The 23,632-nt window shown below is 46.4% G+C and overlaps 1 protein-coding gene across 3 annotated transcripts in view; it reads right to left on the bottom strand.

The window, feature by feature from the left end:
• Nucleotides 1–12,030, bottom strand: part of LOC125447303 (caspase recruitment domain-containing protein 11-like) — a 113,295-nt gene extending 101,265 nt beyond the window's left edge. For all 3 annotated transcript variants that reach the window (XM_048521612.2, XM_048521614.2, XM_048521613.2), the window contains exon 1: nt 11,595–12,030. In XM_048521612.2, coding sequence (XP_048377569.2) covers nt 11,595–11,601 — 7 coding nt within the window. In that variant the 5' untranslated portion in view covers nt 11,602–12,030. The remainder of the gene's footprint in view (nt 1–11,594) is intronic.
• Between the last annotated feature and the right edge of the window lie 11,602 nt (nt 12,031–23,632).

Here is a 23,632-nt window from a genome sequence, read left to right as displayed (position 1 = left end):
AACACAGCAGGCCAAGCAGCATCTCAGGTGCTCCTGAGATGCTGCTTGGCCTGCTGTGTTCATCCAGCCTCACATTTTATTATCTTGGAATTCTCCAGCATCTGCAGTTCCCATTATCTCTCATTCCCAGCTCTGTCCAATCTCACTCTGAGCTCTATCCCAGCTATATCCCAGCTCTGTCCCAGCTCGATTCCAGCTCACTCCCAGCTCGATGTCAGTTTAATAACTGCGTTCAGCAGAGTTGCCACAGTGCAGGGAGGATGTTTCCACTTGTGGATGAAGTCAGGACGAGGATCATCAATACAAGTTTTCTCACTATTTCCACAGAATCGCTGACAAATGCTTTGAGGCTGCGTTTCTGTATTGCAACCTCCATCATTACACTCCCACTAAGCAGCTCACAGCTGGGTCGCTTCCTGGGCCAGCCACATTATACTGTTCATGCTTTAAACTGTTAGCAAGGTCAGACTCAAAATAGACTTCAGTGCTAATTTGCTTCTCCTTCCCAGAGCTGAGTTCCACAAAGATTCAGAGGGGCAGTTCGAGAGCAGGAGGGTGGGGCACCTGATGAAGCAGCTATGACGAGACAGACAGTACTTCAGTGAGACAGGAGGATCAATGTGAACAGGAGGAGTCTCAAAACCAAGTTGAACTCTGCAACAGAGTCTAAACAATCCCTTCAAGAGGCACAGATGAGCTAAGGACTTAGATTTGTTTCGGGTAAATTGAACCTAAGTTTTTTTAAATTATTCGTTCACAGGATTCTAGACTGTCCAGGCCAGCATTTATTGCCCAGCTCTAATTGCCCAGACCACAGTTTAAGTGTCTACTGCACAGTGTGGAGCCAGAGGAACACAGCAGGCAAGTCGTCATTTTGGGTCGGGACCCTTCTTCAGAAATGGGGAGGGGGAAGCGACCTGGGAAATAAGTAGAGAGAGGAGGGGTGGGGCTGGGGAAGGTAGGTGGGATGATAGATGAGTGCAGGTAGGCAGTGGTGGGAATCAGTCAGTGAGGTAGGAGCAGCGGATAGGGGGGGGCGAGAAGATGGGCAGATTGTGTCAGGTCGAGTAGGCGGGGATGAGAGGGAGGGCTGGACATGGGACGAGGCTGGGGGTTGGGGAGATTTTAAAACTTTTGAATTCCATGTTTAGGTCATCAGGCTATAGGCTCCTGTGGTGGAATATGAGGTGCTGATCCTCCAGTTTGCGGGTGGCGTCACTGTGAAACTGGAGGACGCCCAGGATGGACATGTTGCCCAGGGACTGGGAGGAGGAGCTGAAATGGTTGGCAACTGGAAGGTGATGTCATTTGTTGTGCACAGAAGTGGCCTCCTCTACATTAGTGAGACCAAGTATAGACTTGGAGATCATTTTGTAAAGCATCTGCATTCTGTACATGACAAACGGCACCACCTTCCAGTTTCCAACCATTTTAACTCCCCCTCCCACTCCCTGGGCGACACGTCCATCCTGGGCCTCCTCCAGTGTCACAAAGACGCCGCCCGCAAACTGGAGGAGCAATGCCTCATACTCTGCCTCGTGAGACTACAGCCTGATGGCCTCAACATGGAATTCACCAGTTTTAAAATCTACCAACCCCCAGCCTCATCCCATGTCCAACCCTCCCTCTCATCCCCGCCTCCTTGACCTGACACAACCCGTCCATCTCCACTCCCACCTATCCGCCACTCACCCCACTGACCAATCCCTTCCACTCCCTACCTGCACCCATCTATCACCATCCCACCTACCCTCCCCAGCCCCACCCCTCCTCTCTCTAATTATTTCAGAGCTCCCTTCACCCTCCCCATTTCTGAAGAAGGGTCCCGACCCCAAACGTCAGCTTTCCTGCTCCTCCCATGCTGCCTGGCCTGCTGAGTTCCTCAGGCTCCACACTGTGTTATCTCTGACTCTTAGCATCTGCAGTTCTTACTATTTCTAAGGGTGTACCCGTATTGGAGTCACATATAGGCCACACCAGATAAGGATGGTAGTTTCCTTCCCTAAAAGGCATTAGTCAACCAGATGGGTTTTTAGACATGTGGACACCATTTTATTTCAAAATTCAATGAACTGAAGCAGACTTTAACCATCCGTCACTGTGGGATCCAGCCAGAATATGAGGGAGATGAAATGATACAAGCCAAAACATTCAAGGAGTTAAATCTAGTTTTTAGGACTAAGGGAAATCAAAAGGAAAGTGGGGACTAAGTTGAGAGACCAGCCATGCTCATGTTGAATGGTAGAGCACGGTCCTGCCACCATTTTCTACTTGGAATGCCGGATCATTCATGCAGGGACATTACCTTCAACTCCCCAGTTGATTGAACTTTTGAAGAAGGAGGGTTACAATATCATACAAGAGTCAGAATAGGCCATTCAGCCCATTGAATATGTGCAGGCATACAACAATGCCTGATCCGATTGTGGCCATAATGTCCATCTTGCAGATGAAATAAAAATCTTGTCTAACTCATCCTTGAGTGATCCCACTTCCTTTGCTCCCTGGGAGAGAGAGAATTCCACACGCGAACAAACTTCTGAAAGAAGAAATCCCTCCTCACCTCCATCTTAGATGGGGCACCTCCTTGTCTTCAAACTGTGCCCTTGCTCCCAGACTGATCATGATAGAACCCATAGGACCCCTACCAAGGTTGGAAGCAGGCCACCAAGTCCTCATCGCGCACCCCCCAAACAACTTCTACCCTCCCCCTCCATTCCCCATGGCTAATCCACCCTAACCTGCACATCCCTGAACGCTACGTGGCAATTTAGCATGGACAGTCCACCCTAACCTGCACATCCCTGGGCACTATGGGTAATTTCGCACAGCCAGTCCACCCTAACCTGCACATCTTTGGACTCCATGATGTTAGACTGGGGGGGACAGGGTCATAAATCACATGACACCAGGTTGTAGTCTGACAGGTTTATATGGAATCAGACAAGCTATTGAAGAGCAGCTCCTTTGTCAGGCGGGGGTCACTTGTGACTTCTGATCTCATCTTTGGACTGTGGGAGGAAACCGGAGCCCTCAGAGGAAACCCACGCAGACACAGGGAGAATGTGCAAACTCCACACAGACAGTCACCCAAGAGGCGGGAATCGAACCCAGGTCCCTGGCGCTGTGAGGCTGCAGTGCTAACCACTGAGCCACCGTGATTCTACAATTGATTTTGATCATGTGCTTGATGTAGTTAACATTTACCAATTTTGGTTTCATTAGGCAGACCGATCATGACGGATCGCCCAACTCAGTACCTATTCCCACTTTCCATACCCCAAACCCCATGCTCCCTTTAATCTGAAGACTCCAACCTCACCCTTCTTTGAAAACATTCAATATTTAGTCACTTTCTGAGACAGAGCTTTCCACAGGCTGGGTGAAGAAATACAAAACACTTTGAGTGTTACCTCCACACTTAGCTAGCTAACAGGGTGACATCAAGGACCATACAAGTACTTTATACAGACAACACCAGGAAGGTCATAAATTAAAATTGAGCCAAGAAAAGGAACATGTTAAAAACTAAAGCAGACAGCGTCTGATAGAAAATGGTATTTAGAAGGGTTTCAATGCTGTGGTAAGTGTGAGAATCCATAATAATAGCCATCGTTCTGCTAAGGCTATAGGCGCAGGGCCTCATTTCCAAAGTCATTAAAAAGCATTTGTGTTGTGCATTTGGCTGTGAAAGGCAGGAAATCATCCATTTTGCCCACAAGGAAATGTGAAGCCTCTTTTTGTAAAGGAACAATAAACAATACAGCACTGCAATGCTGCACAAATTCAAAACCTTCTGATAATGCATACTATGTAACAATTAAACTTTTATAACCAAAAGTCTTCAAGGAGACAGGATTACAGCAGCACCTAAAAGCTTCAAATGTGAGAAAAATAAATAAATACACCAGAAAGACCCAGTGGAGAGATATTACAGACAACATTTAACATCAGAGAGGGCCAGGGAAAAAAAAAAAAAGACAGGATTGGACAACTTCAAGAAAATAATTCTTAAGGTACGGCATTACTTCAAACAAATGATAAATCACAATCTGACCAAGTAAACACTACTCTATTTAATATGATATTCATCAGATATCCACATAACTTGCTGAAAGGTAAAAAGGCACAGATACCTTGATGATGTTCTGCAAGCTTTTCACAATTAATTTATTCGAAGAGCAAATAAAACTCTTGAAAAGCAAAATTTAACAGAAGAGTTTATCTTCCATGGGAATCCATAGTTAATGTTATTGATGATCTGTAACTATGGATCATCCAAATCAAAATTCATAACAGACAGAATTGTTGTTGGAAACAATGATGAGTTTTGACATGTTAGTTGCAGAGCAAAGAAGATTTGACTTTAGAGAAAGCTTTTCAAATTATATAGAAAGTAGAAAGCAAGAAGAATCACAGGGATAATGAGGTGCGGAGCTGGATGAATACAGCAGGCCAAGCAACATCTTAGGAGCAGGAAAGCTGGGAAATCCTTGAAAAAGGACAGCAACAGGATCTATCTGCTTTGTAACATATAAACACACCAAAGACACATGATACAGATAGACACAAAGAGTAGGCCAAACCAAAGATATTAAGAGTTAATGTCAGATCTGTAACAATAAAAAAAACTTCACAGGCAGAAGCAGTGTCGAGCTATGATAGAAAAAAAGTTACATCTGTAAATCTGTAGGTCACTTCCTGAGAATGTACAGAAGATGAATGCTGTTTCAGACCAGTAAAATGTCAAATGCTTACTCATACAAAGATATTATTGTGATACAACTATTTGTATTAGCAAAGACACCCTATGCATTCATTGAGGGAAATTAGTAATCCAACCAACTCATGTTTGACACAGCTTATTTATTCAACTGCTAGCTAATGGGTCCAGGCTTAACATACAGGTAAATGTCATTGTCTTGTTACATGAAATATCCTGGCTGAGAGCCCTCTTGTGGCATATTGGTGGCATTCCTACTCCTGGGCTGGGAGGTGGAGGCTCATGTCCCACCTGCTCTAGAGGTATGTATTAGCAACTCTGAACATTTTGATTAGAAAAATAGGTTAAAAAAAGGAAAATAAAACATGACTTAGGGCCCTCTTATGGCACAGAGGTAGCAGCCCTACCCCTGGATCAGGAGACATGGGTTCAAGTCCCACCTCCTCCAGAGGTGTGTAATAACAACACTGAATGGTTTAATCAGAAAAATACGTCAACAAAAATAAATAACTTGGTCGAGGGCCTTCTTGTGGCACAGAGGTAGCACCCATATCCCTGGACTGCGAGACCAGGGTCCACATTCCACCAACTCCAGAGGTACTTAATAACAACTCTGAACAATTTGATTTGTAAAAATAGGTTAGACAAAAAAAGACTTTTTAGTTGAGGAAACAGGTCACAACCTGCAGAGATGGAATTACATGGTCCAGATGATATAACGCTCAAGGGTAAAGCTGTGTCTCAATTCACTCAACAACTTTTTCTCTCTCTCAGCAACACAAAGAGTTTAAGGTGAAAATGTGTGTTTGGTTCACAATCAGCACTTCTCATCTTTGAGTCATAGACTGATCTTGACCTCAACATTCAGAAAGTATTTAACTACATCGAAGGGAGAGTGAACAGGTCAGGAGGAACTAAGCTGCATTGTAACTACTGAAAGGTAAGCCAGTCAGCAAATAATTAATCCAAAAATAACCTGGCGCCTTCTAATGTTCAACGGGCAATCAGTAGGACATAAACTCCAAAACAAGAAAACATCTATTGGCATACACCCAAGTTGCTATAAATGGATTGTTTCATATCATCGATTAATAAATCTGTGACCATTCAGGATACGTGGAGATGTTTTCAATTCCTGTTATTACCGAGGACCTTCAGATGTCAGAAATTAACAAGTTTTTAAGCTGCAAGAAATGCCAACAGTTATACAATCTACTCCTACAGCTCTCTAGGAATTATTAACTACAGCCTTCCACACTCAATATTAAGTTCAATAACTTTAGGGTTTGAACTCTCCCACGTCCTTACCCCAACCCCCACACACCAGGCCATGTTATCACATGGTCTGCTATTACACACACCCACTGTTAGTCACTAACAGTCCCCATTAATAGCTATTCATCCTTCTAGCCAGATCATTATCCACTCCTTTTCTGGCCCAACTTCTCTTCCCTCTCTTTGGGCTCTACCTCCACTTATCACCTACTCCTTACCCTATCCCCCCACCCTACATGCTGCATATAGACCAACATCTTTCTAGCTACCATTAGTTCTGAGGAAGGGTCATTCGACTGGAAATGTTAATTCTGATTTCTCTTCACAGATGAGCTGAGCTTTCCCAGCGATTTCAGTTTTTGAATTATTAGCTGAAGTTGTTCTGACAACAAAACTGTTTACAGAACAAATTGTTTTAGCATTGAATTTAATAATTGGTGATGAGGTGATACAAGTTCAAAAGGAACCTTTCAATTCCTTGTATTCCAAAGAAAAAATATCAGTACAAAAATGATCCTACATAAACAACAATCCTCTTAAACCATGCCCGAGTATGGAATATGTCTGGTACAGAGGGCAAATTAAGATGCCCAATCAAGTAGAGAGGTTGAAGACCTGTCAGCTTGTTGAGAATGAAGATTTGTTTGCACAAATGAAGATGACTTGCATACTACTCCATGGAAACAGGATCAAGATGCATAGAATCAGGGCACCTCCAAAAAGAAGAAATTACATGGCTCAGAATTCCAGGATACACTGCGGAAGAAAATGCTTGGTTCCACTGAGCAGCTGTCTTCACTGATGATTCATAGAATCCCTACCGTGTGGAAGCAGGCCATGCCAAATCTCTGAAGCTCATCCGACCCAGACCCACCTCCCCTCCACTAAACCCTTCACTTCCCATGGCCAATCCGCCTAACCTGTACACTATTTAGTATGGCCAATCCAATCTTTGGACTGTGGGAGGAAATCAGAGCAAACCCACGCAGACAGGGGGAGAATGTGCAAACTCCAGACAGTCGCTTAAGGGTGGAATCGAACCCAGGTCCCTGGGTGCTGTGAGGCAGCAGTGCTCACTGCTGAGCCACCGCACCAGCTCTAAGTCGAACGTTCATGGGTTTAACATTTCCCAGATGGGTCAGCTACGTGACTCATCAGGGAAGAGTTTCTCTGTGAAAGGAATCTGAGCGACTGAGGGTCCTCCAGATAAACTACCTCGGTTAGCAGGCATGACTTTCTCCATGAAGGACATCCAGAAGATATAAAGTCCTCTGGCAAATAGAGTTTACAAACTGTGTAAGGTCAAGGTCGCAATCAAAGGTCAACAATCCTCAAAACAAAGGCCTCCCAACTTTCCAAGACCTGCATTAAATTCCACCCAATCTGATGTTTCCTGAGTAGAGGCAATTGAGAAAATAGCTCTGGATCTACAAATGTGTATTACCTGCCTGGCCCAATAATATCAGTAAGAATGGCTGTAGCTCATGTAACTTATATCTGTTTGCAATCATATCATAAAGTATATATTATTAATACAAGTAGTTCTTCTCATAAAGACTCATTACTGGTTATTCCTCTACCGTCGTGAGCCAAGTACGCTGTCAGACCTGAGCGAAGGAAAGAGGGTTAGTGGCAACATCCATCCACTCACAAATACTACAGATTGTAGCTCGACACCATCCAGGACAAAGCAGCCGCTTGATTGGCACCACATCCACAAACATCCACTCCCTCCACCAGCAATGCTCAGTAACAGCAGCGGGTACTGTCTACAAAATGCACCAAACATCCTCAGGCAGCACCTCCCGAACCCACGACCACTTCAATCTAGAAGGACAGGGGCAGCAGATACATGGGAACACCACCCCCTACAATTTCCCCTCCAAGCCACTCACCATCCTGACTTGGAAATGTATCGCCGTTCCTTCACTGTCGCTGGGTCAAAATCTGGGAATTCCCTCCCTAAGGGCATTGTGGGTCAACACACAGCAAGAGGACTGCAGTGGTTCAAGAAGGCAGCTCACCCCCACCTTCTCAAGGGGGCAACTAGGGACAGCATAATAAATGCTGGGCCCAGCGAGCGACACCCACATCCCACAAAGTGAATATTAAAAACTCAACATCCAACTGGTATCCTGTCATTCATGTTTTTATCCCTTGTTGATATTGTTCAGGTTTCTGTCTGACACAGTGAGGCTGGGTCTTGAGTTCGCTGACCCTGCTAGTTCTGAAGACTTGCAATGTTAACTCTGATGCTGCCCAGACCTGCTGAGTTTCTCCAGCAATGTCTGTTTTCATTCCTGATTTTTGCATTTCTTTGTTTTATTCATCTCATAAACAGTCTTGCTGACTTATCTTTTTAATTTCAGTGATTCTTTTTAATGAGGGAACACTCCACTGCACTTCACCCAATGACTCTAACCAGAGCTAATGGTCTTTCATTTCCATTCCTATACTTGTATCATCCACCACCGTTGAGGTCAGGTCTATGAAGCGTCTCTCTTCCTCCCAGTCTTTACACCTTCACCTTGACATTTTTGCCTCAGCGAACAATAAGGCAGATGCTGGAACAAGGATAGGAAACATGAGCAATACTTGCTAGGTCCGTCAGCACCAGTGGGCACAGAGACCGTTCATGGTGCAAACTGATGAACTTTGAAGTCTTAAACATTAACCATGCTTCTCTCGACATTGTTGCTTATTCCCAGTGTTTCTTCGCTTTGACTGAAGCTGTTCCGAAACCCTATGGGTGAGCAAAGCTGAATTGTAGAATCCCAACTGTATGGAAGGAGGCCATTTGGCCCATCGAGCCTGCAATAACACTCTGAAGAGCATCTCTCCCATCTTCAGCCCCTTGCCCTTTCTCTGTAATACCACAGTCCCCGTGGCTAACCCAGTCAACCTGCACATCCCTGAATACTATGGAGCATTTTAGCATGGCCACTCCACTCTAACCTGCACATCTTTGGACTCTGCAAGGAAATCTATGCAGGCATCAGGAGAAGATGCAGACTCCACACAGAAATTTGCCCAAGGGTGGGTTTGAACACAGGTCCCTAGTGTTGAGAGGCAGCACTGCTAACCAGAGCCAGTGTGTCATCGTTCCATGTGGAGGTGATTTTCTGTGTATTCACAGGAGCTCCAGTATTTTGTCATGAGGGATTATGAATACATCAAATAGGAACAGATGAAGGCCAATTGGCCCCTCAAATCTGCCCCAGGAGGGTAGATGATCTGCTCCAAGTTCCCCATCATCCTCTTATTTCCCCCTTTATTCATTTATGGGATGAGGGCATACGCTGGCCAGGCAGCATTTATTGCCCATCCCTGATTGCCCAGAGGGCAGTTCAGAATCAACTACATTGCTATGGGTCTGGAGTCACATGTAGACAGGTAAGGATGGCAGTTTCCTTCCCTAACAGGGCATTAGTGAAACAGATGGGTTTTTTTCCCCCCAACAATGGATTCACAGGCATCAGTAGATTCTTAATTCCAAATATCTATTGAAATCAAATTCCACCATCAGCCGCAGCGAGATGCGAACCGGGGTCCCTAGAACGTTATCTGGGTCTCCAGATTAATAGCCCAGCAACAATACCACAAGACCATTGCCTCCTCTGCCCTGGGGTCTATGACTGTTGCCAGGTCAAAATATTGGAATCCTTCTGAACAGCACCATTGGAGTTTCACCATCATACAGTCTGCAGTGGTTAAAGAATGCGGCTGTTTTTCACTTTGCCAAAGGCATGTAGAAAGGGACAGCAAATGCTGCTGTGACTAGTGACATCTACATCCCACAAATAAATTCAAAATAAGCTTGCACTGTACCCAACAGCTGTATTTGAAGCAGCTAGACACATCTGAATACCTCGGGAAACTATTTAAAGAACTAACCCACAACAACCATTTTGGAGTCACATACACACATCGGCTGGGTGGTAGGATAAATTCATTGACGTGCTTACAAAGTTTTCTTTTACAGCAATTCAACAGTTTCAGGATCACAAAATAAAACTGGAACAGCTGCGAAAGCTGGAAATCCAAATCTAACCAAAAAAACAAATGGCTGGAGATACTCAGCAGGTCTGGCAGCATCTCTGGTGAGAAATCAGAGTTAGTGTTCCAAATCCAGCAACTCTTCAGCACTGATACGGAAAAGGTTGGCATACATGCTAAAGATGGAATGGTGTGGGGGGGTGAGGGGGGTGGGGGAGTGAGAGCTGGATGAAAAAGCAAACAATAGGTGGAGATGGAGCCCAGTTTCAGGAGCTGATACCGTAGTTCCCGTGGGATTGGAACACCCTGGTTCGGAATTCTAGGCCAGCAACAAAACCAGTGTGCTGCCCTGCATGGCCACGAGCTGGATAAAAGCTTTCAATACAAGTTGAATGGTGTTGAGTACACTATCTGTAGGGTCTTTACAAAGGAATCTCTTTTCAGGCAGTCCCTCGGGACTCAGGACGAGTGTCTTCCACTTGGAAATTGAGGATCCTGGGATGAGTAGGTCTAGGCCCGAAACGTCAGCGTTCCTGCTCCTCTAATGCTGCTTGGCCTGCTGCATTCATCCAGCTCTACACCTTGTTATCTGAGTAAGATCCCACACTTGATTCACACACCCCCAGCCACAGAAGGTGGTGCTAAGACAGCAAATTCAAAAGGTGGACCCATTTGATTGATTATAGCATTTGAGATGGATAATTCCTAGCCAGACAAACACACCACACTTTCCATCATGTTCCTCTGTATTAATTCTAACCTCCCGTTTTGTCATCCCACTGAGCTTTGTGCTGAGTAACACATGCTTCACTGGAAATTGCATTGAGATCCTTCAGCTGACTACTGGTGGCACATTCCTAAAGGCCACACACACACGGATGCACACTTGCAGAAACAGTCACAGAAACTTACAGAAACATGCACACATACAACACACAAAAACATATACATACACAGAGATTCTTGCAAAGCACAGAAACAGGCATAACACACCTACTACTCACACAGAAACACGTGCATTCAGGCACACATGGAAATACACACAGAAAAACACACACAGAAACACCACACATTTACAGAAAGAAGCACATATATATGCACACAGAAACACACATTTACAGAAACAGACACACAGAGAAACACACAAACTCACAGAAACATACACCGAAACCCGCACAGAGACACACACACACAGAGAAACACACACTATACACAGAAACACAGTCCATACACAGAAACATGCACACATTCGTGGAAACACACACAGACACATACATTTGAAACATGTATACAGAACATACAAACGGAAACACACACACTGACAGAAACATACACACAGACACAGACGTATATTTGAAACACACAGGCAGAAAGGCGCGCACACAGACAGAAACACGCACACAGATGTACATTTGAAACACACTGACAGAAACACACACGTATTTACAGAAACACATTCATTTGAAACACGCACGCAGAAACAGACTCAAACAGGCAGATCGCTGGGTGTAAAATCTGCCTCTAGGAATCTTGCACTATTTAAAATCTGTACACTCCCTCCGGACGAAGCAATACTGTTGAAGAAAGCTTTCGAACTTACCACTCATGCGTCTGGGGAGCGACAGGCTCCAGTCACCGCCTTTAAAGTCAGGAACCAAGAGCCTGGAGTAGTTCTGGGTCAGAGGAAGGCGAGGACCGTGATCGTGGGGACGTTAATCCAAGCTTTCTGCCTGGTTTTTGCTGCTGAGAGACTGGGATAATCGAAGCTGATCACTGTGCCGCTGACCTGTGGACTTTTAGAAAGCTCAGCTGACGGAGGTATTTGGGCGTGTGGTGCGAACATTCCTCGCCTTCAATCTCAAGTGAAGACCTCCCACTTCCGAAACTCAGTTTAAAATGAAGACAGGGGACACGCTCGGCTTCACAGACCCAGGATATGACTGGGAGTATCGGCTTAACAGGGGGAAACACATCCGGCTTCTACACCTCCAGCTCCCTCTAAACCCAGGATTGATCGTTTTAGGGCGGAGGAAAGATTTGGGATTCCGCTTCGTAATGCCATACAGCACCGTTCGAGCCATCTTGCCTGTGCTAGCCCTTTGAAGGCACTGCCTAATTAATCCCACTCAATCCACTTTTCCCTCATACTCTCCACACAGGCAGAATGTTGTCAACAAGACCCTGCTAAACCTAGTGGTATTTTCGCCAGAATGTTAGCCTAGACACCCAGGCAATGTACTCGGGACCCGGGATCGAATCCTGCCGTGGTGGAATTGGAATTCAATAAATATTTGGAATTAGGATGACCATGAATTGTTGAATAAATCCGTCTGGTTCAGTAGTGCCCGCCAGGGAAGGAAACTGCCATCCTTACCCGATCTGGCCTCCATGTGACTCCATACCAAGCTCTAGTCAGACCACAGCTGCAATGTGGGGAACAGTTTTGCGCCCATAATCTATAAAAACATAGACTGGGGAATATTCACTAGACTGGTGCCAGGTATAGAAAGACTGTTTAATGAGGAGGGGTTGAATGGATTGTGCTTATACATATTGGAGTTTCGGCGAGATTTTGAAATGCACCGGATTCTTGGGGGTCTCGACAGGCGAGAAAAGTTGTTTCCCCTCTGGGAGAGCCTAATTTTAGAGGGCATAATCTCAGAATAATGCGTCACCCACTTTGAATAGTGATGAGAAGGATTTTTTTCTCTCAGAGGGTAGTGAATCTGTGGAATTCTTTACTATATAGTTGAGGTTGGGTTGTTGGGTATAGACTGAGTTTTAATCAGTAAGGGAATGAAAGTTTAATGAGAAAAAGGCAGGAAAGGATTATCGCATCAACCATGGTCGCATTGAAAGACAGGGCAGAATCATGCACTGAATGGCCTACCTTTGCTGCTACATCCTCTGGCCTTAAGGCCGAAGCAATCTTTAAAGTAGTTGGTTCCACTATTAAACACTCCATGTAAATAAGTGTCTCCTGAATTTTGCAGTATAGCTCAAAAACCTGAAAACAGTGTGATGTCTCCTTAATTTCTCTTATGAAAAGAATTATACCAATAGGCCAATATTTGTGAGATAGCCACTCCCCCAACACTGACCCTCAGTAGCAGCAGTGTGTACCATCTACAAGATGCACTGCAGAAATTCACCAAAGATCCTCAAACAGCACCTTCCAAACCCACAACCACTTCCATCTAGAAGGACAAGGGCAGCTGATACAAGGGAACACCACCCCCTGTAAGTTCCCCTCCAAACCACTCACCATCCTGACTTGGAAATATACTGCAGTTCCTATACTATAACTGGGCCAAAATCCTGGAATGCCCTCCCTAAGGGCATTGTGGGTCAACCTACAGCAGGTGGACTGCTGCGGTTCAAGAAGGCAGCTCACCCTGACCTTCTGAAGGAGCAACTAGGGACGGACAATAAATGCTGGGCCCAGCCAGGAACACCCTCATCTCACAAATGAATAAATAAAAACAAAGCTTAGCGAAATCTGTTGAGCGATGACCAGTGGGCTTCTGTGTATTTGCTGAAATACAATTTATCATGATCAAGATCAGGAAGCTGTAAGTAATTACTCTGAAAACCTTCTGCTATTATCTCCAAAAAAGACTATTAATTATTTCTAAAAATCGAATTCTCCGCTATCCATTCGCGATCAGCCTCCCCCTCTCTCCCTGTTTATTTCAGAGCCCTCACCCCATCCCCCTCTCTGATGAAGGGTCTAGGCCCGAAACGTCAGCTTTTGTGCTCCTGAGATGCTGCTGGGCCTGCTGTGTTCATCCAGCTTCACACTTTATTATCTAACATTAAGATGTTGATAGCTTATCTAATTACGTTTCATTTTCAAGCCTTAGCAACACAATAAGCCATTTACAACATGTCATTCCAGCAGTAAACCATACCCTATTAGGACAGAAACAAATTTAACTGTTGCAGGATATTAACTCAATTAGATAAACTGTTCAACACTCTGTTTGTCACCTTACCCTATTAACAGCAGAAACAAATTTAAATGTTGTACGATATTAGCTAAAATCACACAGTTTTCCAAATTGTTGGATGCTGTCTTTTTTCTTCTTAGAATAACCAGTCATCAATAGGTAGAAATGCCTGCAAGCAATCCTTGCATAACTCTCTTCCTGCTTCAATCCGTGTCTGCTTCTCATCTTGAGAGTATTGACTTTCAAGTCCTGTAACTTGTTTGTGAGGGTTTATATTATGGGTTTTGTTGATCCACTGCCTGTTTGCGCTTCCATGATGTTCTGCCGGGGTGTGAGTTTTACATTTCAAAAGCCAAGCTTCCTATGGCAACGGTATGGCATTGAGGAGGTCTGGTACTGCATTCCCGTTTCGGAGAGGTGATCCGACTGCAGTAAGGAATCCGTGATAATGGGAACTGCAGATGCTGGAGAATCCAAGATAATAAAATGTGAGGCTGGATGAACACAGCAGGCCCAGCAGCATCTCAGGAGCACAAAAGCTGACGTTTCGGGCCCAGACCCTTCATCAGAGAGGGTGATGGGGTGAGGGTTCTGGAATAAATAGGGAGAGAGGGGGAGGCGGACCGAAGATGGAGAGAAAAGAAGATAGGTGGAGAGAGTATAGGTGGGGAGGTAGGGAGGGGATAGATCAGTCCAGGGAAGACATACAGGTGGGATGAGGTTAGTAGGTAGAAGATGGAGGTGCGGCTGGGGTGGGAGGAAGGGATGGGTGAGAGGAAGAACAGGTTAGGGAGGCAGAGACAGGTTGGACTGGTTTTGGGATGCAGTGGGGGGAGGGGAAGAGCTGGGCTGGTTGTGTGGTGCGGTGGGGGAGGGGACGAACTGGGCTGGTTTTGGGATGCGGTGGGGGAAGGGGAGATTTTGAAGCTGGTGAAGTCCACATTGTGGCTCCAGCACATCCCTCACCTTCCTGGACCTATCAGTCTCCATCTCAGGCAACTAGCTTGTAGCTGATGTCCATTTCAAGCCCACCGACTCCCACAGCTACCTAGAATACACCTCCTCCCACCCACCCTCCTGCAAAAATTCCATCCCCTATTTCCAATTCCTCCGCCTCCGCCGCATCTGCTCCCATGATGAGGCATTCCACTCCCGCACATCCCAGATGTCCAAGTACATCAATGACCGCAACTTTCCCCCCACAGTGGTCGAGAATGCCCTTGACCGCGTCTCCCGCATTTCCCGCAACACATCCCTCACACCCCGCCCCCGCCACAACCGCCTAAAGAGGATCCCCCTCGTTCTCACACACCACCCCACCAACCTCCAGATACAACGCATCATCCTCCGACACTTCCACCATCTACAATCCGACCCCACCACCCAAGACATTTTTCCATCCCCACCCTTGTCTGCTTTCCGGAGAGACCACTCTCTCCGTGACTCCCTTGTTCGCTCCACACTGCCCTCCAACCCCACCACACCCGGCACCTTCCCCTGCAACCGCAGGAAATGCTACACTTGCCCCCACACCGCCTCCCTCACCCCTATCCCAGGCCCCAAGATGACTTTCCATATTAAGCAGAGGTTCACCTGCACATCTGCCAATATGGTATACTGCATCCGGTGTACCCAGTGTGGCTTCCTCTACATTGGGGAAACCAAGCGGAGGCTTGGGGACCGCTTTGCAGAACACCTCAGCTCGGTTCGCAATAAACAACTACACCTCCCAGTCGCAAACCATTTCCACTCCCCCTCCCATTCTTTAGATGACATGTCCATCATGGGCCTCCTGCAGTGCCACAATGATGCCACCCGAATGGTTGCAGGAGCAGCAACTCATATTCCGCTTGGGAACCCTGCAGCCCAATGGTATCAATGTGGACTTCACCAGCTTCAAAATCTCCCCTTCCCCACCGCATCCCAAAACCAGCCCAGTTCGTCCCCTCCCCTCACTGCACCACATAACCAGCCCAGCTGTTCCCCTCCACCCACTGCATCCCAAAACCAGTCCAACCTGTCTCTGCCTCCCTAGCCTGTTCTTCCTCTCACCCATCCCTTCCTCCCACCCCAAGCCGCACCTCCATCTCCTACCTACTAACCTCATCCCACCTCCTTGACCTGTCCGTCTTCCCTGGACTGACCTATCCCCTCCCTACCTCCCCACCTATACTCTCCTCTCCACCTATCTTCTTTTCTCTCCATCTTCGGTCCGCCTCCCCCTCTCTCCCTATTTATTCCAGAACCCTAACCCCGTCCCCCTCTCTGATGAAGGGTCTGGGCCCGAAACGTCAGCTTTTGTGCTCCTGAGATGCTGCTGGGCCTGCTGTGTTCATCCAGCCTCGCATTTTATTATGCTGTAAGGAATCCCCATGTCGGCCACAAGGGTTTGAAATCCGAGGCTACTCCACACGCACGGTGGGAGTCTATATAAATATTTGCAGTGTTTCCCTCCATGAATGCTTGTAGTTCTACCTGTTGTGCTGAGGTGCCCACTGGCAAGCTGCCTTGCTCTATCACTTTGTATATGTTGGCCCAGCCTGCTTTCCATTAGCCATTCTCAGCAAACGAAGAGCTGCCTGTGAAAGGGACTAGGTTCGGATTCTGCAAAGGCTCCTCTGCCACCTGAGCTGCCTCTTCTAACAGCTGCAGAATAGCGTTGCACGGTGGCTCAATGGTTGGCATTGCTACTTCACAGCACCAGGGATCGGGTTCAATTCCACCCTTGGGCGACTGTCTGTGTGGAGTTTGCACATTCTCCCCGTGTCTGTGTGGATTTCCTCCAGGTGCTCCGGTTTCCTCCCACAGTCCAGAAATGTGCAGGCTGGTGTAGATTGGCTAAATTGCCTGTAGTGCCCAGGGATGTGTAGATTAGGTGGGTTATAGGGGGATGGGTCTGGATGGGATGCTCTGAGGGTTGGTGTGGACTTGTTGGGCCGAAGGGTCTGTTTCCACACTGTAGGGATTCCATGAATGAATTCCTACACAGTCAGGTTCTCATCAACCTCACTGGTGGGTTCCCCTCCTCCCCTCCACTTCTGGTCCTCCCAAATCTGGAGCGGAGTAGTGGAATTGACTGGGCTAGAGCAGTCAAGGTGGAGGTTGGGGGCTTTCAAGAGGGTATTCCACCATGCCCACTGGGTCACTGTCACCTGGGAGACTTGACTCATGGGCAATATGGTGTGAACTGTGCGAGGACTCTTAATAGTCGACTTCTGAATCAAGCATAATGGGTGCCATGACCATCACAGCCCTACGTACAGCTTCCATGGCTCCCAAGCAACTGTCCCATCTTACAGAGATAATGGGAACTGCAGATGCTGGAGAATCCGAGATAACAAAGTGTGGGGCTGGATGAACACAGCAGGCCAAGCAGCATCTCAGGAGCACAAAAGCTGACGTTTCGGGAAGCTCGAAACGTCAGCTTTTATGCTCCTAAGATGCTGCTTGGCCTGCCGTGTTCATCCAGCCCCACACTTTGTCCCATCTTACAGCCACTTTATCTAGCCGAGGTGTATAGTGTCAAATGGGTCACTGCCTGTCACCATGATCCTGTGTGAGGATAGCTTACACATGACCTGTCGTTCTTGTGTACATGGAAAGGTAAATGGCCTCCTGTTATTGGGGACGCCCAAAGCTGGGGCTGAGCACTGTGCAGTTTTGAATGTTTGGAAGGCAGAACACTGCTCTGGGCTGAGTATGACAACTTGCTTGGATTCCCTCACTCCTTTCAAAAGACCATTCAGCGGCTGAGCTAACTGTGTGACTGTCGATCCAGTTTCGCTCGTTTTTGCTATGTGCTGGTGTTTCCTATTGGCAAAAGGTTCTTTTAATAGCATCACTGTGGACTGTCCTTAGAAGTCTGTTATACAAGTGGGCTTTTATTAAGAGGGGAGTCCTTATCCCAGGGCACAGATGGGTGTACAGAATGTTCTTGGCGTCTCTGTAGGCTTTGCAAATCCTGCCAACTGTGCCAAGTTGTTGGATATTCTCATTATTTTTCTTAGAATAACCAGTCATCAACAGGTAAAAATCCAAAGAGTTTTAATAAAAAGGAGTGACATTCTGGTTGACGAGAATGAGCATTGATTCCAAGCTCGGCTTACATTTTTTAAACATGAAGATGCTGATAGTTTTACCTAATTACATTTCATTTTCATGCTTTAGGAACACAATAAGCCAATTACAACATGATACTCTATCAGTAAGCCATAACCCTTTTAGCAGCACAAACAAATTTAACTGTTATACGATATTAGCTCAATCATTCAGTTTTCTTACACCCCCACAGTTCAAAGGCAAAACACTTAACAAGCCATTTACCAATCTGTATAAATTCCATCCAGAAGTTCCCCTCTAAGCTTCAGTACCTTGCAGGTTCTTTCACTCAAGCCAAAGTGCACCACAGCTCTCAGGAATTCACTTTGATCCTCCTCAGTTTCTCAAAGTGGCCCTTCGACTTCCAGAGCTCTCTTCCTCTCTCCCTCTCTCTCTCTCTCTCTCACTCTCACTCTCTCTCTCCCTCTCTTTGTAGTGATTTCATTTGCCAGTCTCTTCCATGAGCTTTATCAGCAGCAAGAGATGCTGGTGAGTTGGAGATATCCACAGAGGGAAGACTTATTCTGGTAAAGGCCCACATTAAGATGGAGCCGTAATCGATGGTGACAGATACTTTCGGGACAGGGTAGGCAGTTAATGAGGTCAGCTTGGACAAGATAAATAAACCAAGGAAACTGGCTTAGGCTGCACAGTGCAAGTTGGAAACATGTAAGAATTAGCCAGTGTCTCTAACGTGATTTCAAAAGGAGTTACTCTTTGCTTATCGTTTTTCTTTTCACTTCCAACTCCAGTTTCTTGAAGTCAAGGCAGTCTATCCCCAGGAAATTTCCCAAACCCAGTTTGCTTTGCTTCTTCTTTAGGTTTTAAAATTCTGTTTGCAAATCTATAACTTACAGAACTTATAATGTAAACCATGAGGGGCATGGATAGAGTGAATAGCCTAGGGTGGGAGACTCCAAAACTAGAGGGCATAGCTTAAAAGTGAGAGCGGAAACATTTAAAAAGGGGTTGAAGGTAATGTTTTCACACAGAGGGTGGTGCGTGTATGGAATGAGCTGCCGGAGGAAGTGGTGGAGGCTGGTACAATTACAACATTTAAAAGACCCCTGGATGGGTACATGAATAGGAAGAGTTTAGAGGGACACGGGCCAAATGCTGGCAAATGGGACTAGATGAATTTGGGATTTCAGGTCAGCACAGACGAGTTGGACTGAAAGGTCACACATGCTGTATGACTCTATCGTTAAAACATATAAATCATGAACTCACTAACCATGAACCCATGTCATTAATGTGTTACTCAGCTCAGGATGACCCTGGGATTTGCTCCTCAGTTGACATGCAGCTATGTAGGGGTTAGTCAAACAGCCCAAGGGGCCCCATTTGACCTCATTGCTCAATTAGCTACCATGGTGACAGCTCAGACGGTGGTTTGGAATATATCAGCCGTGGTTCAGGGGGGTTGCAATCTTGCCTTCTGGCCCAGAGAGTTGGGAGTTTGCATCCCCTGTTGTTCAGAGATCTGGGTACAGAAATTAAGACTGATCCAGCAGAGGAGTGCTGCACTGTCACAAGTTGCTGTCATTCGGATCAGATGGAAACCGAGGCTCTCTGAAGTGAATGTAAAATAGCTCACCACACTATTTCAAAGTCACTGCAATGGCTTGGAACTATATAGTTATTCTTTCAGTGTTAAAACCCAGGAACCTCCTTGCAGACAGCATTGTGAGCTACTTTGAGCACATAAGGCCATTAGGAACAAGAGTAGGTGGTTCAGCCCGTAGAGTCTGCTCTGCCATTCAATAGGCTGATCCCAACATCCCTCACATTCACTTCTCCGCCCTTTCCCATGACGTCAATCAGTTCAAGAAAGTACCTCAACACCACCATCTGAATTTCAGTTAGCGATGGGCAAAATAAAATAATGGTCTTTCTCAGCCACACTGGGATCATACATCAACTTTGACTGAGTCTGGATTGAAATACTTTTGGATATTTTGAGTCAACTTGTCTAAAGAGATTAGGACACACTTCTGCAGCAGGTGTGACTTGAGCCCAGGCCTCCTGGCTCAGAGATATGCTCGTTACCACATGTGCCTCAGAGCCTGCCATGACAGAGATCACATGACTCATGCAAGCCAGGAAGTGCAATGGCTCAATTTCCATGCTCATGATCTCATGATGGAATATAAGGGTTCTGCGAGACATACTTTATCCTCCCACCAACATGACACAAAAGATCAGAATGATCCTGGCGTTACTGCTGTTTCGGGATAGTTGGGAAAATAAACCCCTTGCTCAGGACCTGGCATGAGACTGCAGAGAGATCAGGGACTCCTGCCCATGTCGGGTGGCTGGGACGGATTGCGGAAATCATGGACAACAAAGTGCCAGAGAGTCATCAGCTGATGCTGTAAACTCATATTAGAAACAGAATATAGAAGTAGGAGTGAGCCATTCAGCCCTTCAAGCCTGTCCCACAATATGATCATGGCTGATCGTCCAACTCAGTCCCCTCTTCTTGCTTTCTCCCATACCCGTTGACCCCTTTAGCCCTAAGAACTATGTTTATCACCTTCTCGAAAACGTTTGGTATTTTGGCCCCAATGCTTTCCATGTCGAAGAATTCCACTGGCACTCTGAAATAACGCCACCAGTGGTCGGTATCCCATCACCAGGTCACCCTTTATTTACATGAGCAATATACTTGACACTGATCCAGCTCCCTCAGAGGCAGCTCTCAGAATGAGCAGAGCCACCGACATGCCTGTTTATGTCAATCAGCCAGGGCTCCCTGATTGGACTAGGTTAACAGCCCCAATCAAGGAACTCATATTCTATGAGGTCCGCTTGGCTGACCTCATTACAATGACTACACTTTCCACTGACTAAGTGAAGAAATTTCTCCTCTTCTCAGTCCTTAAAGACTTGTCCCATATCCTAAATCCATGACCCCTGGTTGTGGACTCGCTGATCATTGGGATTGTCCATCCCGTGTTTACCGTGTCTAATCTGTTATAATTTTATAGGTTTCTGAGAGATCCACCAGTCATTTTTCTAAACTCCAGTGAATCTAGTCCATTCTCTCCTCAAACATCAGTGTGCTATCTTCACAAGCTACAAAATCTCCCCTTCCCTCCCACGGCATCCCAAAACCAGCCGAGCTCGTCCCCGCCTCCCTAACCTGTTCTTCCTCTCACCTATCCCCTCCTCCCACCTCAAGCTGCACTTCCATTTCCCACCTACCAACCTCAACCCACCTCCTTGACCTGTCCATCCTCCCCGGACTGACCTATCTCCTCCCTACCCTCCCCCCCACCCATACTCTCCTCTCCGCCTATCTTCTCCTTTATCCATCTTCAGTCCGCCTACCCCCCCTCCCTATTTATTTCAGAACCCTCTCCCCATCCCTCTCTCTGATGAAGTGTCTGGGCCCGAAACGTCAGCTTTTGTGCTTCTGAGATGCTGCTTGGCCTGCTGTGTTCATCCAGCCCCACACTTTGTTATCTTGGATTCTCCAGCATCTGCAGTTCCCATTATCTCTATCCCTGGAGTTAGTCTGGTGAACCTTCATTGCACTCCGCCCATAGCGATATTCTGGAGATATCTCCAGAGACAGAGATGTTCATCCCACAGAATTACAGAATTATTACAGTGCAGGGGACGGTCACTCAGAGCCCACAGTGTCTCCACTGAGTGTTTTGACCAAGTGTTCAGCCCTAAAGTCTTGCCTTTACCCTTGAACCCTGCACATTGTTTAAATCATTTAATACCCTTTTGAACCACATTTCAAGGATGTGCATTCCAAACCCTAACCACTTACTAAGTGAGAAAATATTTTCTTCACCTCGCATTCTGTAAATCATTTTGTGTCCGTACCGTCTGGTTCTCAATTCTCTTACAATTTGCTCCCTATCTTTTCTATCCAGTCCTCTTGTGGTTTTTGATTTGATTTGATAGAGAACACAGAACAACACGGGAACAGGCCCTTCGGCCCACAATGTTGTACGCAACATGATGCCAAATGAAACAAATCCCTTTTGACTGGGCCTTGGTCCATATCCTTCCATCCTTGCATAATCATGTGCTTATCTAAAAGTCTCTTAAATGCCCCTCTCGTTTCTGCCTGCATTACCACCCCTGGCAGCGCATTCCAGACTCCTAACACTCTCTGTGTCAAACAATTGCCCCTCCCATCTCCACTGAACTTTTCCCCCTCTCACCTTAAATGCATGTGACCTGGTATTAGGCATTTCAAATCCAGGAAAAAGATTCTGACTGTCAGCCCTATCTCATAATGTTGTTGACTTCCATCGAGTCTCCCCTCAGCCACTGCTGTTCCAACAAAAACATCTTGAGATTTTCTAGCCTCTCCCTATAGCTCATACCCCCTAATCCAGGCAGCATCCTGGTAAACCTCTTCTGCACCATCCCCACAATTCTCCCGTGTAACGTGGTGCCCAGAACTGAATTTGATCCTCTAAGTGTGGCCGAACCGAAGTCTTATAAAGCTGAAACATGACATCCTGACTCTTGTACTCTGATTTGATTTATTACTCGTACATCACAGAATCCCTACAGTGAGGAAATAGGCCCTTCGGCCCCACAAGTCACACCGGTGCTCCAAGCATCCCACCAAGACCCATTCCCCCTATTACCCACACATCCCCGCACACTATGGGGTAATTTAATATGGCCAATCCACCCTAACCTGCACATCCCTGGACAGTATGGGCTAATTTAATATAGCCAATCCACCCTAACCTGCACATCCCTGGACAGTATGGGGTAATTTAATATGGCCAATCCACCCTAACCTGCCCATCTTTGGACTGTGGGAGGAAACCGGAACACCCAGAGGAAACCCACGCAGACACGGGGAGAATGTGCAAACTCTACACACCCGAGGCTGGAATCGAACCCGTGTCCCTGGCTGGCGCTCTAAGGCAGCAGTGCTAACCACTGAGCCACTGTGCGCATATCAAGGTACCATGAAAATTAGTGCCTTCTGTGTTTCGCAGTCAGATCGTACTTGACAAGATTTTGAAAGTTTCCTTCCAGCTGTCCATTTGGCCTTCTCTTTGTCCAGGAAAACTCGTCCAATAGATGGTTGTCACTGACCTTTAACCCCCGGACCCTGGAATTTGACAGCATGGCTTCACCAGAAGATATGAGTGTAAAGGATTAAAGGGACAAGTGAAATAAACTGGCCTGTTTGGCATAAAAGAAATGACGGATAAACAGTTTGAGGCCTTTAAAATGATTAAACACAGGGTAAATATGGAGGGTGAGGTCCTGTAGCAGAGGGGCACAATCTTAAAATGAATTGAGAACAGTTCCTCACACAAAGGGCTATAGAAATCTTCAACTCAGTGTTGATGCTGCGGTGGGGGCGTTAACTGAGACTCAGCTTGGTCGAGGCACCAAAGGTTGTTGAAATAAGGTGGGTAGATGGAGTTAAGGTGCAAATTAGACATGACTCAAATTGGTGGCACAGTGGCTCTGTGGTTAGCACTGCTGCCTCCCAGCACCAGGGACCCAGGTTCAATTCCACCCGAGGGTGACTGTCTGCGTGGAGTTTGCACATTCTCCCTGTGTCTGTGTGGGTTTCCTCCTGTTCACCACCTAG

This window comes from Stegostoma tigrinum, chromosome 38 (genome assembly GCF_030684315.1).
Source record: "Stegostoma tigrinum isolate sSteTig4 chromosome 38, sSteTig4.hap1, whole genome shotgun sequence".
NCBI lineage: Eukaryota > Metazoa > Chordata > Chondrichthyes > Orectolobiformes > Stegostomatidae > Stegostoma > Stegostoma tigrinum.
This window is presented reverse-complemented; position numbering and strand designations above follow the sequence as displayed.